Genomic DNA, 18,806 nt, shown 5'->3' on the forward strand with positions numbered 1-18,806 from the left:
TTTTGAAAAGAAAAGGCCCCTCATACGTGCATGAAGCACAGCTGTAATCAGTGATTTGCTACAGTTTGAAATCAATTTTAGCAGAGCTGGCGTACCTGGCTCTCTGATCTGCAAAGGCAGCATTTGATTAAGATGACTTTTGCAAACAGGTAGTGCAAAACCCTCTGCAGCCATTAAATATACAGTATGTTCTAACAGCCTGGCCTTTCATACTGCCTCAGAAAGCAGAGAGAAAGGGGATCTGCTTCTGAATACTATGACGTCATGTAAAGCATCAAAGGATTTCATGTCTGAAAATAAGATTCATTATAAAGAAACAGTGCACATATTGTCTGGTGAGGTGTCTCTTTCATGACATTCATTCGTGCGACATCTCTGCAGACACTCTCTCTCATCTTCAAAGTTGTTCTGGTTGCCCAAACACCCTCCGTGCTTGAAGAGTTCACAGCTCATTGAGGAGTTGTAGTAGAGTCCCAAAACATGGTCCTGTTTCTGGTGCTGCTTTACAGGCCTCTATGTGGAGAGTGAGGGGGGGGGAAGGATAGATACCCTTTAGCTGTAGCATCACAATCAGGATCTCTCTTCTTCCATTCAACACACAGACATTTTCATGAATGTGCTGCGATATTGTATTTTCAGATATTTTAAATCTGTTTTATGGTGTTTATTTATATATCATAAAGCGTCAGTTTAAATTCAGAAATTACATTGTAACACCTCGTCACGTTCCCGCAATTATGTTTTCATTGTTTTCACATTTATATCTTTTTAAGGTTCCCTGTTTTATTTAGTCCCTCACCTCTCCCTCTCGTTTCAGATAACTTCACTTCCTGACCTTGAGTGTTTCCAGCCAGTGTGATCATGTGTCCCGCCCTGATCAGCTTCATCTGTTGTCAATAACCTTCCTCCTCCTCCTCCTCCTCCTCCTCCTCCTCCTCCCTGGATTATTTAGTCTGTGTGCTCTCCTTTGTCTGTGCAGTTTGTTTTTGCTGTTCTGACCCTGACCTCTGAGGTTGCACGCAGAATATTTTTAAGACAAATCTCCCTTTATTCTTATTAATTTAATTTTTATTTATGTATTCCTCCAATCAAAGTTAGCAGCTTCTTTTACTGTTTGTGATTGTTGTACCTGTTCTTCTGTAGTTTCCAAAAAACATCCTGAAATAATAATTATTTTTTTCCTTCAATACCAGTAAAAGTATTCAGACTGTGGTGAGAGGAGAAGAAACATTTTGTGGTTGTAAGAGCTATTTATTTTATGTTAGTATTAAGTTATTTTATTCATAAGGTGTATTGTTTAATATGCATGTTTGCTTATTACATTTAGATAACCATTTCTTTTGTTAGTTATTTGTACTTGTTAATTATTTATGTTTAGTATGCTTAGTTTTTTGGTTTGTTCGTATGTTTATGAATTGGGTAACCATGTGGTTACCTGCGGTTATGTGTGTGAATCGGCAGGTTCATATCATCTGCTACAAAAAGGCCCTGCATCAAATATGTGAATATATTTTCCGGTATGAAACATTTTAGCTAATACAAATACTGCGACCCCTGCAGTGGATTCAGTATCTAAGGAGCTTTGTATTAACCCAACATCACTGAGGGTGAAGGGTCTCACAGAACACTGGATCGTGTTACATTTAGTCCACTTGAGCAGTTGAGCTTGTCCTCCTCGTCCTCTTGAATGCTGGGGGAGGTAAGGCGTCGGTGGGGCTGGCAGTTTAGGGATCCCTCCCTTCTGATGAGGTCTGGAAGAAGGTTTGGTGCTCAAAGGTGGACTATTGTGGTGCTGCAGCTTCCTGCCATAAAAAACAAGTGGCAGGTCATTTATATACTATCGTCAACATACAGTATGAAATGTTAAATGTAGCTTACTGAAGGGCTCACTCACTTTGTTGACTGATACACTGCACGCTCTCCATCTTGTCCTGTCTTCATTCGTCCTTCTGGTCTGATGAGCATTTCTTCTTCATCCTCATGGAAACTCTGGATATCCTGCGGGAACGTTGAGTCTCCGGCTTCCACGTCTTGCCACCTATGCAGCTTTTAGACATGACATGCTAGAGCTTCCCTTTTTTGAAAAATAATTCAAACAACCAGTTTTATAAATCATGTTTATTTCCAAATAATTAAAAAAAAAAAGGATAATGATCAATATATCTTTTCAGGATTACATAAGTAACAAGACAAACCTTTAATAATAATAAAAAACAGTGTACAGTAGATTTAAACCTATTGGGAACTCAGTCATCCACAAAGCCATCTTTGTGGAAGGAGGCTTGGTTAAGGATTTGAACTCTGCATCTCTGTACTGCTGTTTGCTCCTCTATGAGCACTTTCATTATTTTCTTAATCCACTGTTATACCTTCATTGACCTTTATTCCTACATTTCCTTCACCATTAGTTGTGTTTGACTTTCTCAGCATAGAGGCTACTTTTGTAACAGATGATAATGCACAGTAAGTATAAATAAGTTACTAAGAAAAACATTTACATTATATTTTCAAACCTGAGATTCACCCAACAGCCCCAAACATATTGCATAAAAATGCTTCCAGGTGTAGCATTTGTAATAACTGGCCAATTCTTATACAACTAAAACCTTAAAGTTACATTTCATCATTGCAAAGATGCATCTAACTAATAGCATTTATTGATTTATGTCCACTTCTGCCATGGAGGGAATTCAGTAAGCAGACAAAACTTTATTTAAACAGCAAAACAAACAAAGCTTAAACTCTTCTCTTTTGCCGATCAGCACAGTAGGAACAACAGACAGACAAATTTAACCAGTCATACATTTTGATATTAAAACATGAAAGGAATAGAACTAAATATATTTTCCTCTTGTACTTTGAAAACCAATGGCATTTTACTGATCCAATAAGAATTTGAACACCACTTCAGTTTAGTATGCTCAACAAAAAAATGACTTGCAGACTTAACATCCATTCATAAGATGTTGAGCAAATTACCAAAGTTCAGTTTTTAGAGAATATAATTTCATATAAGATTTACAAAATATCTCAAATAGAGAAACTTTCACTGTCAAATTTCACTGACTTTCTTTTACATTTAACACATACAGGTGATATTGTCCACTGACCTATGAGCAGAGAAGTGCACTTCTTGTTGGCCACACACACACACACACACACAGACACTTTTAAAAGGGCTTGATTATGTGTTGGATTTCCCATCTTTGGCCAGAGCATTCCTGTATGAGAAGTTTGCCGTTTTTAATCTCCAGACATCTTTTTGTCTCTCGGTTCCTCATTTCTTTGCCCTAGAAAAGACAGGTGTCAAGATTTAAGAATGTGGATGCACAGTATGTCATCTTCAAACATTCAGACAGCCACAGTCAATACTTTGAGCTAGAAGTCACCCTAAACTCATCCACTCTCTAATTTGAAACACACTGACTTTTAACAACTATTTTACTGAGATAAAACTTCCTCCTCCTTGACTTTCATATACTTTGCTTTGTTTTGACAATAGTTGAACTTGTAGTACCTGAGTGAAGTCCCAGTAAATCCTCATTCCTTTCTGCACAGCCTCTTTGCAGTTGTAAAGGCCCGGCTCTGAATCTTTTTCCCCAACGTCAGTTAAACACCGGTTGTCATTGTACCTATGGGACTTGATGCCGCCGATATAAAGCTCACCGTTTGAGCGATAATAGGTGACCTGAAAAATATTTTTGAAAAGTTAAGCAGCACTGCAGATTGGGCGTTTGAATAAGACAACAAACAGACAATACTGCCACTTGTATTTTTTGAGAGTCAAGCCTTTTAAGCTGCTTCACTTACTTGAGGTGCATAGTAGTGGCAGACGTAGGCAATGGGTGTGTGACCTGGTACTGGGCCTTGGTCTACGCACAAATCAGCACCAAGATTCTTCAGCTATAAATGGGGAAGTTCATCATTTTGTCAAACCCAGAAAAAATGTATCGACCACTATTGCATGTGGGAGTGAATCATTAGAAAGTAAATTAACGTGGCTGTGACACACCCACTGCACACCACTGTACTGCATCTACTACACAAACAAAGCAGGAGATAAAACTTAACTTACTCCTCCATAAGCAAGTAGGTTGTCCCAGGGATCCAATTTGGGATACACATTTTCCAGGTACCATTTGAAAGGTTTGCATTTTAACGTTTCCCTGAGTTTTTTCCTCTCTGAGATGTCCCCGATGTCAAATCCGTGATTCTGCAGAGAATATGGAGTGACATGTTTATGATATTGTAACTTAAGAAATTAAAATGCACTCATAACTAATATAACTATATTTGGACTCTTGGATGTTCATCCTGCACCCTGTGTGGAGAAGCATGCAGCATGCATCATCGTTTTTGTTCTACCTCCAATGGTAAGTTCCACGCCAAGTTAACGTTGTGTTTGTATTCATCCATCCAGATTTCTGCTACCCTCAGGGCGTTTCTCTTCATGGCTTGGCTCAGGTCAGGCATGTAGGGCTTGTGGGCCCTCTCAATGTGAGCGATCTTGGAGCATGGAACTACTTCAATACTGCCTCCACATGTCCACACCTGCATGAGCAAAGAAAGAGCTCATACAATAAAACTAATCATCAATTGTGTCAATGCACGAGTGAATAAGAGCTACTTAAAAGTTTACAAAATGTGGGCGGGCAAGCAAAGCAAAGTGGATGCTAGCTGTAGCATCATTCTTACCAGACAGACATGAAAATGGTGTCAATCTTCTCATCCCGGCTGTCAGCAAGAAAGTGCGTGACAAAATGTGAGGTGTCTCCACTGTGCTACGATACCTGCATCGCATAGCTGTTTTCAGTTGGTCTATGTATTCAGTAGACTGTATCTGTCTTTATCGAACAAACCACAAATTAATAAATTAAGTTCTGTTCCCTGCAGTGATTTTACACGCAAAATCTATATGAAAACTAACTTGGTAATATACAGTATGCGCAGTATAAGAAGATATCAATGACGCTCTGTTCTGTGATTCTTTAATCATGCTATTTGATGTTTCCTTGAGTTTCTACAAAGGATGATGAGAATTACATTGGTGGTGCTGATGAAAGTCTGTAGTCCAGCCTTTTTCCTCTGTGCTCTGGGGTGCAGAGAGCGCTATTGAAATGTTTAGCAGAATTTGATTTGAGATTTGAATTGGTTTATATCTTTCACAACTGAAAGGTGCTAAAGGAATAGGCTCACTCGCACAGACACAAATAAAACTGCTAGTTTGAATGTTTATGATAATGCAGATCTATAAGTCACATGCGATATGAAGCGAAATCAAATCAAAAGGATTTCTCTCACTTTTAATTTTTACAATCTGGCTTCAATTCACCCCGTTTCCATAACATGTGTATGCATGTGTCCTCTACAGGTGTGCACATTATCCTGTCAAGTTTTCATAGCTGGTTTTTATAGATCATAACTTTTACGTTTTGTGCGAACGAGTCGGTTGTAAATGACACCCCAAGTCATTTCACAGAGTGAGAGGGGTGATTGTACTGAAGCCAGGATCTGCATTACATTACATTACAGTCATTTAGCAGACGCTTTTATCCAAAGCAACTTACAATTCAGTATCTATCTACCATAAACGCAGCTACGGGAGCAATTTTGGGGTTAAGTGTCAAGGAGTCAAGGACACATTGACATGAGACTAGCTGGAGCCGGGGATTGAACCGCCGACCCTCTGATTGAAAGGCGGCCCTGCTCTCCATCTGCACTCTTTCTTGCTGCAAGTTGGCCTGTGACTGCATCATAAGGTGTAAGATTTGTTAGATGTGCATGTTAGATAGGTGATGCTTACTCACACGAATTCCCAGCTCAACATTTTCTCCACCGTACACTTTCATGCCTTCATCGAGGACTCCAATTTCTCCTAGATACTTCCTGTCAGCTACCAGGATCCCCATGACAGATGGACTTCTGAGGTGACAGAAGACAACAGTCACAACTGTATAATTTACATCAGTATTACCATTAAAAGTCAAGCTTTTAGATCATCAAGAAGGCCTCATCCAATATACGATTAATGAGACCCTGGTGTTATGAAGCTCTAGCGTAAGTTCAGACAGGAAGACTATACTCATGCATGCCTAAGCCCATAGCTTATTTACCATGCATCTGCCAGCACTCCTCATGCATGCACACATTATTTCTTTGTTGTTATTGTTTGGGGCTGTCAATCATGTTATCAGCTGTCTAGATCAACTGGTCTCTAGCCAATAGCACAATGACACAAGGACATCATTAGCCTATCATCTTGCTGCTGTCTGTCTTTAATAAAAACGAGGCCTATTTGCAGGCCTCAGCTCGAATAAAGATAAGAAATACCTAATTAATTGTATAAAAAAATAAAATAAAATAAAAAAATAAAAAAAAATAAATACATTTTTTATATATTTTTGAGATGAGAAAAATCATGGAACTATCAGAATACATGTTACTGGTTCACATAAGATAAGGATGGAACACAGCAGAACTTGGAAAACTCAAAAGCTCAATCTTGAAAAACAGCACTTTTAGGGTATTGTTTTTTGGAAAGTATGGGTATCCAAGACTTTTAATATGCTGAGCTCTTAGAACAACTGATATAGGCTCTATATACACAGCTATACATAGATACAGTGAAACATTTATGAAATATAGAGCATTTCAAATTAGAAAACTGATCAAATACTCCAATATTTGAATAAAAAAGTATTTTTAAAATTCAAAAACACTCTATATCACTTCTATGTATCACTCATGATGTTCATTGAATCAATAGACCGAAGATTGGACCTTTTTTGAGTGTTTTAAGCTCTTTCTATGCCCTTTTTAGTTATTTAGTTTAAGGTCAAATCCTGCTTCGACTCTCTCTTCAGGGCTGTATCTCAGCCCCCCCTTCTCCGATTTTCACCATTGAGACATCCTTCGAACCGTAGGAGCCAATAGAATTGCCTGGAATTGAAAGCTAGATGATTGACAGCACTATTAGCCAATAAAGCTCAAAAAGGTCCAGCTCTGAAATCTGATTTGCTGAGCTTCCAACCCTCCCAAGAATCCGAGGAGTGTCGGAGAGACACGAATCGAACGGATTCACACGGAGCACCAGCAGCTGGACAAACATGCGTTGGAAGTACGGTGATATTCCATTTTTTCGCTGAGATTCGACCAAAAGTAAGTACAATATTCGATGAAAGCTGTGTGACTTTTTGTGTTCGAAGCTGAATATCTCTGCGATGGTTTACCGGGGAGAGAAATGGAAACTATGTCCGTAATCTCCGTCAGGCGCTCGTGCTTTTTCATGCTGCATGTTCGTAGGTAGCACGTTGCTAACGGAGTGTAGCAGCCTTTTTCTCCGGTCTGTCCCAGTCATATCGAGTATGATTTATGATATTTTGTTATTTGTTTGCTTGGCTGATGGGAGATGTGTTTGTCTCATGTAGAAGTGACCTAGTTCATGTTGTTCCCAGGACGCTGAGGTTTCTGCAGAACTATAACATCACTATATTCGTTCTTCGTGGGTTCTCTGCCAGTTACTTTTAACACAAAACTCTCTAAGTTTTGATGTACTCTGCGTCCAAATGGGGGACCCTCGGGTGTATCTGGTTTTAAATATGACCGTCTCTCTACCTTCAGTAGTTCATGCTGCTGTTACGCAACCCTCCACCTCCCCATCTCCGCCCAGTCTTCGCAGATTCATCAGCCTCATCAACTCATCATCCTATCAACCTCATCAGCCACCATCACCACCAGTGTCTGGACTCCACGGGGGGATTTATATTGTTACCGCTCAGGGCAATCACAACTCGATCACAAATCTCCTCGTCGAGTTCAAGCGCCAAAGACTTTTTGTGTAACTCATTAATGCATCATGTCTTAATAAATGTTAACTACTAATCATTCACTTGTCTCTCCTGATTGAAATATTTGTTTGACACAAAATGGAACAAGACTGACTGATTTCACTTTAACTTACTTTCCAGGCAATGAGCTGTCTCTGAGTTTGTAATAGTCGTCCGAGAACCCCTCGTACATGCACCATAAAGCCCAGTCGAAGGCGTGTGCTGCTGGAAGGTATTCAGCAACCTTAAGGTCATCAAAGTTGACTTTGTCGAACACTGGGGACGTCACCACCGTTCGGTCACCTTTGATCTGTGTCAGCAGGGGTTCAGCCCTGCATGAGGACAATGGAAGAGAAGAGGTTCTCACATCACTGTCCCCTTCTGACATTTACTTAGCAACCAGTTAGACTGCTGGTTCAATACTTCTTTGTCTCTTTCCTCAAAAGGACTGCAACTTTTGAATGGGAGGTGGTGTGTGTTGTCAAGAGCCATAGACACTCCTTTGTTTTTTCATGGTTTGTGTAGATTTATCTTTCCAAACATGCATAAGGATAAAGGATAAAGGATAGAGAGGTTTGTATTGTCATTTTAGTGACACAACAGAATTTTGTTTGGTGGCCCTCAGCAGCAAACAGCACCGATGACAAACAATATACAAGATTAAATACAAAAGGAAATACAAAATACAAAAGGAATAAGAACGTTACTAAGTAATACATTTAAGTAATGTTAAATGTAAAAATCTTTGCGAACAGTGCAGAGTAAACATTTGTGATGGAGGCTACAGCTCTGGGGAAGAAGCTGTTCCTCAGTCTGTACATGTTTTTATAGTTCTCTACCTTCTCCCTGATGGCAAGGGGACAAACAGACTGTGACCTGGGTGGGTTGGGACCTTGCTGATGTTGCTAACCTTCTTGTGTAGACGGCTAGCATATACCGTGTCCAGAGTCTGGAGCTTGGTTCCTACGATCTTTTGCACTGTTTTGACTACTACCAGGTCTCTCCGGTTCTCTGCAGTGCAGCTGGTGCACCACACGGTGGCACAGTGGCAGAGAATTGTCTCTATGGTGCTCCTGTAGAAGTTAACCAGGAGCTGAGAGGGGAGTTTGGCTTTATTGAGTTTCCTCAAGAAGAAGAGCCTATGTTGGGCTTTCTTCACCAGGTGGGATGTGTTAAGGGCCCATGTCAGATCCTTTGTGATGTGGAGTCAGGAATTTGATTTCACTTACACTCTCCACCTCCTCACGGTTTATGTGGAAAGGGGGAGGTGTGGTCTTCCTGGTTCTCCTGAAATCCACGATGATCTCTTTGGCTTTTGTAGTGTTGAGAATCAGGTTATTGTCAGTACACCACTCAACCAGATGTTGTACCTCCTTTCTGTAATGTGCCTCCTCGTTGTTTGATATCAGTCCTACTATAGTGGTGTCATCAGCAAACTTCACTATAGTGTTAGAGTGGATGGGTGTGCAGTCATGGGTGTAAAGGGTGAAGAGGGCCGGATTGAGATTTACAACCCAGTACAAGCCAGCAGAGGTTGTACTTCCTGCACCAGCTCAGGAGGTTCCACCTGTCTCAGGAGCTGCTGATCCTGTTTTACTCTGCTATCATCCAGTCTGTTCTCTGTTCTTCCATCACTGTGTGTTTTGGATCGGCCAATAAACAGGACAGAAACAGACTACAACGAATTGCCAGGTCAGCAGAGAGAATCATTGGTTCCAGCCTGCCCCCCATCCTGGACTTGTACACCTCCAGAGTCAGGAAACAGGCAGGAAGGATCACTGCAGACCCTTCACACCCTGGACACAACCTGTTCCAACTCCACCCCTCTGATAGGCGCTACAGAGTACTGTACGCCAACATCATTGTCAATCATTGTTGTTGTTCTTTATGTTCTTTATGCTCATATATAATCTTCGATATATATTTATATTGTACATAGTAGTTAAATGTTAAATGTTTATGCTTAGTTTCTCTGTTCTACTTTGTTGTCTCTAATGTCCTTGTTTTTATATTTATCTTACATACGTATGTACGATGAGAGCAAAGTGTAACCGGAGTCAAATTCCATGTATGCGTGAATTGCAAAAATGCAAAAATTGCAAAAATGACGACTGTTTAGCGCAGATGCAACTAATGTATCATGTTAAAGTCTTGTACTTTAACATGATATACTACACATACATCATAGTATAATAGGATTTATTTTTTTGCCACATTCTTACCACAACTCATGGACTTCAATGTGTGCGTCCAGGATGGCCACCACGTCAGCAGTAGCAACCTTCCATCCAGAAACTCTGGCAGATGCAAGGCCTCGCTGCTCACTGTGCCTCACTCTTTTAAAACGGAGACTCGGGTTCTGCTGCTCGATCATCTTCACGTACGTGTCAAGGTCCCCCTTCAAGTCGTCTGAATTGAGAGGAAAATGTGGGCTATATGTTATGTAGTTCCTAGTAAGTTCAGACATGGCAGAGACAATAGTTTGCACACTTTTTACCTAGATTGCAAAGCAGATTTGAGAAGATTTTGAGAGAGAGCCACATCATAGACATGCCTCACATGCTCACAAACTACAGTAAGCTATTTAAATTGCATTTTTAACATTGATGTTGTAATGGTTTCATTATACTGAAAGGTGTTTCTGATGTTTTATTTCACTTATTGCCTGTAAGCAAGTTAGGATGGACACAAAAAAAACAAAAACAACATTCAATATATTGCAATCCAGTGCCACACATCCACAGCCTTGAATTGACTAAATGCAGGAGCATTGCATAACATCGTATTGGGGTTTATGTGTCGATGTTCATTTTATTAAATAGTAAAATAAAAAAAAGTAAAGAGCATTAATTTTCAGAATCCAATGCAGATAGCTATTGTATATCTTTACTATATGGTAATTACTGTCAAAGCCGGAGAGGGGACACAAAAGTTCTGCACTCCAGCTTTAATTAGTGAACTTTAGACGTGCTAGAGGTCAGATCTTTTTTAAGCTTTGAAGATAAGCTAAACAGCTGCTGTCTGTAGTTTCATATTTTACCATACAGATGCAACAGTGGTATCAATATTCTCATCAAAATCTCGGCAAGAGCAAATAAGTCTCAAAATGAAAAAAAAAAATATTCTGCTTTAAAGCTGAAAATTCACTTGACAAACCGCATTCTGTGGGATTTACTTGATGTGGCAACATGAGCAGCAGCTGCCTCTAAACAATGACACATGTTTTATCAGCCCAACCTTCCTCAAATTATTGTAGCCTATACAAACATTACATATGCTCTTGTTTATCAAAAGTGCTTGCACAATCTGCACAATCTGAATCATTTGCATCCAACCAACCATTGGAGCTGTTGTCATCCACCAATATTATTTCCTTCAGCAGGTTTTTAGGGGTGCGGTCGATGATGCTGCGCAGAGCTCTTTTGATGACTGACAGGGCCTCATTCAGGTAGATCAACACCACTCCAAGGCTTGGCAGGTCCTTTGGGTAACTCTTTTTAAGACACCTATTCACAAACAGAAGGTTTTCTCACAAATACCACCATCTGTCCATCAGTGAGGTGTGTCTAAAGACAAACCATGTCAACTGGAAGGTGAAGGATGATCAACGAACATCGATTAATCTAGAACTTTTGTGTATGAAGTGGAATGGCAGGTTTGGCATCATAGGAAATGACAACGATAAGTTGTAGCCTACCTTTTATCCCTGGTGTCTGGGAGAGCTCGATCTAGAGGAAGGCGATCACTGAGGAAAACGTTGTATCCGTACTTCTCATACAAACCATGCGCCTCTCTTTGGTCGTCCTCAGACAGACTTCCCCCCCACTCCTTGAACAGGACAGAGTCTGCGAACAGTTTATTGAACTGTTTCTCTTTGGGGGCCTTCTGTTGGTCTTGAATCTTTGCTTCAGGTTGCTCTGGCTGCTGTTTGACCTCTGCAGCTATTCTCTGTCTGCCTCTGTCCTCTTCAAGCATTGTCTGCATGCTTTTCTGCCTTTCCTCAAAAGCTTGAAGTACATTGACTTGGCAAAAAGATGACAGGGACACAGCAAAATCAGCTATAGGCATGACCACCTTTTGTAGAAAATAGTACACTACAGTTTTTCAAAATCAAAATCTTTCTTGAGATTTGTGTTCTCTTGATTGATTCTACACAAAAATAACATTTTATTGACATCCAGAGGGAAGTTAAGCATTAGTGTAGGAGCCATTAGTTTTGTCTGTGTATTATGTCTGCTTGTATTGGGATTAGCATACATCAGCACACAAAAGAGACTAAATAAACAATCAGGAAACAATACATAAAACAGTGTTGAGAATGCATTCTCTATATGTTAATAAATGGAACACTCTATTTATTGACTCATACATTGTGCACTTAAATGTGACCTCATTAATAGACAGCAAACTGCAAGAAAAGACAAGTCCCAAATAGGCAATTTAACTTAATATTCAACACCCCAGGGGAGCATTTTTCTTTCTCTAAACGAAAACATTTGTGTCCTACTACATATTAATATTATTTTCATGTGTCATACTTCTGTCTGCTAACATGCATATTCAAAAGGCTGAGCATAAAACACCTTTTGTTGTATACAGTGAACTTACATTTGAATCCTTCCTTTTACCTTTCTAACAATGTCTCATGATCAAATCAAACTAAACCAAACTTCTTTTCCATTTCTCATCTTCATTTGAAGTGATAAGGTGACATTCAACCCGATAAAAACGAAATAAAACAGAGTAACATGTATACTGGAAGAAAGATAAACCATTGCTTCAACTCACAGAGATAGCTGATGTTTGCCTCCACGTCTGAAAACATTCTGATAATACGCGGTGAGTCCAGCTCGTTGTCAGTCGGCTCATATCTCCCCTTTAGAAATATGCCCACGTAGAAGACGAGCCCGATCCCCCCCAAAGTGAGGACTACCCGCTTTAACCCTGCTGCCCTCATGCTGAAAACACACCGACTGATCCCCCAGCAAGAGAATAACAAACGACAGAGACACCTTCTTTGGTTTAAATGCGCGGGGTGAGACCTATCCTCCCTTCGCTGTTTGTTTGCAGTAGGCGCAGGTGTTCCTAGGGCTGACGTCGTGAAGTCACCTGCAAATCTTTATTCTTCCTTACGTTCTTTTTTTAATCTACTTCTGCATACTTACAGCTACAGAAACCATTCAGAGATCAAATTACTCCGCTTTTTAAGGACATTAGTGCAATGTCTTTTTTCCTGTGGTTTCTACCATTTATACTTTTTTAAATATTAAGCTTTTTAATTTTTTTTTAAATACTTCTGAATACTTTCAGCTAGACTAAACTTTAAAATAGTTACAAGACTTTGAACTATTACAATATTAGTCAGCTTTTTGATATCTTTAACAGTTTTTTTATTATTACAGTTTACATGTAATGTTGTTCTCAAATCTCTTCTGTGTATATAATGGGTATATATTGCACTTCTTAGAGTGGGTGACATCACTCTTCATACTTAATTTCTGCTCTAGATGAGAAAAATATTGGGCTGGTTGCAAACATATAACTATGGAATCAAACAGAACAACACATTTGGCCACAACTGTGACAAAGTGACAGGAACTCAAATACACTATCCCATAGGTACTCAGATTAAATGTGACCACACAATTCTGGGTGACAGCACTCAGTACCTGTTTTCAAACCTGCTCACATGTTTGGTACTACATACAAATTGCACACGTGTTCATAAGGGGGTCTTAACTCCCTCAGGGTTAGGGGTTACGTTTATTGTCTGGGAAGCAGGTGTATGAGAGGTGAGCGTCAGCTTAGATTCCGTGCAATGCAGCTGTCTAACTGACGAAGGACGACCTCTATAGACAGGTTTCTGAGAAGCAGCCGAGTACTGCCAATAAACCTCAATAAGAAACATCTTGTCTGGAGTGCATGCTGATAGATGCCCCCTGGTGGCCACAACTTGTAATGAACCAGTACAATTATACAGTCCTTCCCAGTCAATCTAACACTAACAGAGGAGTCAAATATAACTTGTATTAGTGCTGACATTCAGAGGTGATTGAGATGCGATAATTAGTGCTGTTTGACACACAGAAACACAGAAACACAAGGTAAACAAACTGCGGTCAAGTGAGCCGTCATCTGCGAAACTTCGGTCAAGCCAGCCGGTGCTTATCTATTCAAGGTGTTACGGTACGGGGGCTTGGCTAGCCCAAAAAGCACAGAGGTAGTAGATCGTTTAATAGTCTGTCAAACAGAAATGCATAGGTCATAACTGACTTAAGTTGCTCACAGCTGAATAATTCATTGACACCCCAAATGGTGGATGTGGCATTAAGGTTCTTAAAGGTTTGAAAGGCTAGCAACTGTGACCCTTTTTAAGGCATGTTAAAAAAAAAATTGGGGAGATTTGTTTTAAAATGTCTAATAGTCATTTAAAAATGTAAATAAGATCCGGTTTGTCATTATCCTTTTTTAATATACTAGTAAATTCAGTTCAAGCCCTAAACTAAAAACGTGTGATGAGATGCTCAATCTTCCAGCTCCGTCCACTGCACTGTTGAATGATGACCTCATAATAAGAGCTTTCTCCCTGGGCGATCTCAAGACATCTCTTTATTCCAGATCGATCGGCTCTGCAAAAGCTTGATCAAGAGAGAGAATGTATGAGATGTTAGCATAAATGCATCTAACACAATGATATTTTCAAGCACATTTGTGTAGGTTGGATATTTAAGGCGTTGCCACCTCCTACTGGTAGTATCTGATAAGACTGTGCTGGATTGTTCAAAAAGTCACCGTACAGAAGTCAGAACAAAATGCCACCACACTGGTATCAGCTGAGTTCTAACTTGTTTGAAGTCCCAGTGCATATGTAGTTGCTTTAGTTTAGCCAGCTGACAGTCCTGCAGGGTGGGAGTGCTGCCAGAGCCTGGATCAACCAGGCAGCGGTTGAAATACTGTTATATTTGTGAGATTTAATCCCCCCAATGATGATTTCACCATCTGCATTATAGAAGCAATGCTGGCGGAAAGAAAGGGTAGTGATTTAATATTCTGATTTGTTGTTAACATCTCAGGAGCAGTTTTTCTCGTCTGTCTTCTTAGATAACCTTTGGCTGCTGGAACGACTCCCTGGTCCACACAGTGGCTCCTAAGAAGAACGTTCTGCAGCTGTACAGATCAGTGTCATGTTAAGAGAGTTATTTATTTGCTTTGACCGCTGCGTGAACCTTCATTGATGTAATGTAAAATGTAAAGCACAATCACAACATTCAGCATGGCTACATATCCAGGGCTTTGCCTCAGAACGTTTAATTAGTATTCATTGAAAAAAGAACTCATTAAATACATATTTCTGATCTTAAATTCAGTCCAAGTATTTCAGGGTTACTGATATAGTACTCACACTAAAATATGACATGATACATCGGCAAACTAATGACTGAAAATGTCTCTTACCGCGCCATACCCCAAGAGGTTATCCCATGTGTCCAGACTTGGATAGACATGGTCCAGGTACCACTTGAAAGGTTTACATTTCAGCTTTTCTCTGAGCTTCCTCCTCTCGGACACATCGTCCGTATCGATTCCATGATTCTGTGTATCATAAGCAATATCAAAAGGTGCATGAAGAACGCTAAATGTAGGTGAAAATCTATATTCTTCAAAACAATTCAATCTCATGAATCTGTTCTATTCAAGTGTCCCAGTAATCCAAGATAGTGAGCCAGCAGGCAGAATACCAGGACCCTGAAAGTGAAGTGGCTAAATGGAATTGTCTGCTGTGAAAAAAAACGCTTTACCTCTGCAGCAGTGAGCTGTCTTCATTTTGTGTATTTAGTCGTCTCTTGGTGAAATAAGTCAAATATAAGGAGTTTTAAACATAATGAGTATATAGTTGGATGGTGGAAGAGTGCAGTATGGTCTTGTTTTTGTTTTTATACTTTCCCCCCCACCCACTGTGACAACTTGTTACCATTGGATTGTTGCAAAACTGTGATGAATACGAGGAGAGTATGATGTATCAAAGACTTCTAAAAATCCCTTTGAGGTTTGTGTAGTTGTAGAAGTTTTTGAGTGGGAGCAAAAGAAAGCCATCAAGTAAAGTCAAGCATGTGAAAAGAGGGGAGAGCTGTTTCAAGCAGGTTGTGTGACTCACTAGCGGAACAACATTCCTCAGCAGCTAGTGGGTCATTGTACAGTATATCATATCGTACTATAGGCTAACAGACTGACTGTTTCCTACTGTGTACAGCTGCTGCTGCAGAGCAATGTCCCTCAGGATGAATAAAGTTCTATCTTATGTTATCTAAAGAATATATGGTGATTCAGTATAACGTTATAGACGCCAACTCTCATCCGCATTTTATGAATGCAATGTTTTACTTCCCGATTCAGCTATTCTGTATAAAATACTATACCCTACAGATAACAGCCTCTACAAACATAATCAGTGTGCCGACCTTAAAAGGAAGGTTCCAGGCAATGAGCGCGTTCCGCTTGTACTCATCAAACAAGAGATCTGCGACCCTCAGTGCATCTCTCCTCATGGCAGGGTTGAGATCAAGTGCATACGGTTTATGTTTCCCCTCAATGTGCGCTACCCTTGAGCAAGGCACAACCTCTGTTTGGGCTACTCACACGAATCCCGAGTTGAACATTTTCTCCTCCGTAAACTGTCATTCTGCCATCAAGCCCACCGAATTCGAATTCGGTGGGCTTGATGGCAGAATGACAGTTGAATTGCTTGAATTCCTTGAGTCCAACAGAGGGACTCCTGTCCAAAATAGACAAACAGTGCCTTAAGTTCTGTTCTCTGTTCCGTGAGTGTTCTATGTGTTTCGTATTCTGTGTTCTGTTTGTGTTCTGTGTGTGTTCCATGTTCTGTGTGTGTTCTGTGTTGTTTGTTCTGTGCATGTTCCGTGTTCTGTTCCTTGTTCTGTGTTATATGTGTGTTCTGTGTGTTCCGTATTCTGTGTTCTGTGTGTGTGTTCTGTTTGTGTTCTGTGTTTTGTGTGTGTGTTGTGTGTGTGTTCCATGTTCTGTGTTGTTTGTTCTGTGCGTGTTCCGTGTTCTGTGTTCCGTGTTCTGTGTTCCTTGTTCTGTTCTGTGTTCCATGTGTGTTCTGTGTGTTCCCTATTCTGTGTTCTGTGTTGTGTGTGTGTGTTCTGTGTGTGTGTTCCATGTTCTTTGTTGTTTGTTCTGTGTGTGTTCTGTTCCTTGTTGTGTTCTGAGTTCTGTGTGTGTTCTGTGTTCCATGTGTGTTCTGTGTGTTCTGTGTGTGTTCTATACTGTCTCTAAGTAAAAAAATGTGCTCGGAGGCCTTCAGAATTACAAGTGAATCCCTTTGCAGTTTAAGTAAATGGGGACGATATTGTTGATTTTCACAGTCTTCAACCAATCAGATCTTCAGTTTGACATGTTGGGCGTATTCTTTAACATGCCAGAGCCTTCTCACTGGCCTACAAGTATGTCAGCATTAACATGCGGCTTGATTGGTCAGTGGGCTAGCGTGACTGTTGTGAAACTAGCGAGCAGAACTTTGTGGGAGTAAGAGTTAAAGTTTAAAGATATGTAAGAAGTTTTCACGCGAAATTACATTTTTTGCGTTTTGGCATGTTTGGCGGTGACCATCTCAATATCTACTGCCTCTGTCGAGCGGACATTTTCAGCCCTCAAACGCATTAAAACGTATTGAAGAAATACAACTGGGGAGGCTCGACTGTCATCACTGGCATCCGTGCAGAGGCCTATTGAATCGTGTTATTTGGGTTTTATGTTATTCTATCTTTGTTGTCATAAATATATGTGACTGGTTCTTCTGAGTTTGTTGTTGTCATCGTGTTACATTGAATTTGACAATATGCATTGCCTGTTAATGACGAAGCATCCCATCATGCTGGCGTCATAATCAGGTTATTAGGAGGTGGTTCAACTGTAGTAGGACAGCACTGAAGGCCCAGGTACACGGCCCGCCATGCACTGCTATATTGTATTGTAGTACAGACCATTGTTGTGAGCACAAACATGTGCACCCTGTTAGAGACTGCTGTATGTGAAAACGCTATTCAAAGTTTGGGTTGGCACTGTTCATTTAAGAATGCTTGAACATGACTTGTATGCGGTGGAAAGTGATGATGTTGAAGCACTCTATACACAGCCCAGAGAATAATCCTGCAAAAGGGTTTTTATTATTCATTCTTTTTATTTTATGTAGAATAGTTAAAAGTGCAAACAGTAAATAAACTTGAAGGATTTTACATGGGATAGCTTCGTGGCGTTACTGTCATGACAAGACAGCCAGCAATAAAGTCAAAGTTCAGAGTAAATCAACTCTTTTTACAGTCAGACTCATCACACGTCTCAACACTACAGCCTGAAACATTCACCCAAATAGTTCAAGCTTTTATTTACATAAATAAATTGATACGAATCATTATGTACAAATAATTCAGTGTTTACGCCCATTGGCAATTTAATCACATTCAATTGTGTCAATGTGGCAGAAATATGATTTTAACACAATCATGTATTATGTTCATTATTCATATTATTGGTTTATTTATTTAATATTGCGCTCCTTAAATTGACCGCTGGACCAAACGCGTTTGAACACACGCAACTTTTACTTTGAAGGTGAGCTGTCGGTTTCTGACTCGACTTCCTTTAATTCATTATTCAAGTACTAAAATGTCATAAGGTGATGTTTTGGTGCGCTGAATTGCGTTGTACGTGTTCAATGAGACGTGAGACAATAAAGTGTTAGCGCGTTTAGGCAGCATTATTAAACTTCGAACACAGACCATTTGAGACTCAAATTGTCATTACTTACATTTCCCTCGTGCTATTTGCTTGAGTATCAATTTTAAATAATCTATTTAAGGGGTTCAGTGATGTAGCCTTTAAATAGTTAGGTTGTAGAAAAGAACACCAGTACAGAAGGACTTAATTGATTTGTCGTCATTGAGGGTAAAACACGAGTTT

The 18,806-nt window shown here is 40.0% G+C and overlaps 1 protein-coding gene across 1 annotated transcript; it reads right to left on the reverse strand.

The window, feature by feature from the left end:
- Positions 1 to 3,170: 3,170 nt before the first annotated feature.
- On the reverse strand, positions 3,171 to 12,783 carry LOC137888550 (probable polypeptide N-acetylgalactosaminyltransferase 8). The gene is made up of 11 exons (XM_068731958.1): positions 12,615 to 12,783; positions 11,524 to 11,848; positions 11,166 to 11,332; positions 10,049 to 10,235; positions 7,961 to 8,158; positions 5,808 to 5,922; positions 4,366 to 4,551; positions 4,076 to 4,213; positions 3,811 to 3,903; positions 3,518 to 3,688; positions 3,171 to 3,290 (listed from the first exon to the last, which is right to left on the reverse strand). Exons 1-11 carry the CDS (start codon positions 12,781 to 12,783, stop codon positions 3,171 to 3,173), a joined length of 1,869 nt encoding a protein of 622 aa, XP_068588059.1.
- Positions 12,784 to 18,806: the final 6,023 nt, after the last annotated feature.

This window comes from Cebidichthys violaceus, unplaced genomic scaffold, assembly GCF_023349555.1.
Source record: "Cebidichthys violaceus isolate CVI_PGR_0920_01 unplaced genomic scaffold, fCebVio1.0.p SCAF_55, whole genome shotgun sequence".
In the NCBI taxonomy this organism is placed as follows: domain Eukaryota; kingdom Metazoa; phylum Chordata; class Actinopteri; order Perciformes; family Stichaeidae; genus Cebidichthys; species Cebidichthys violaceus.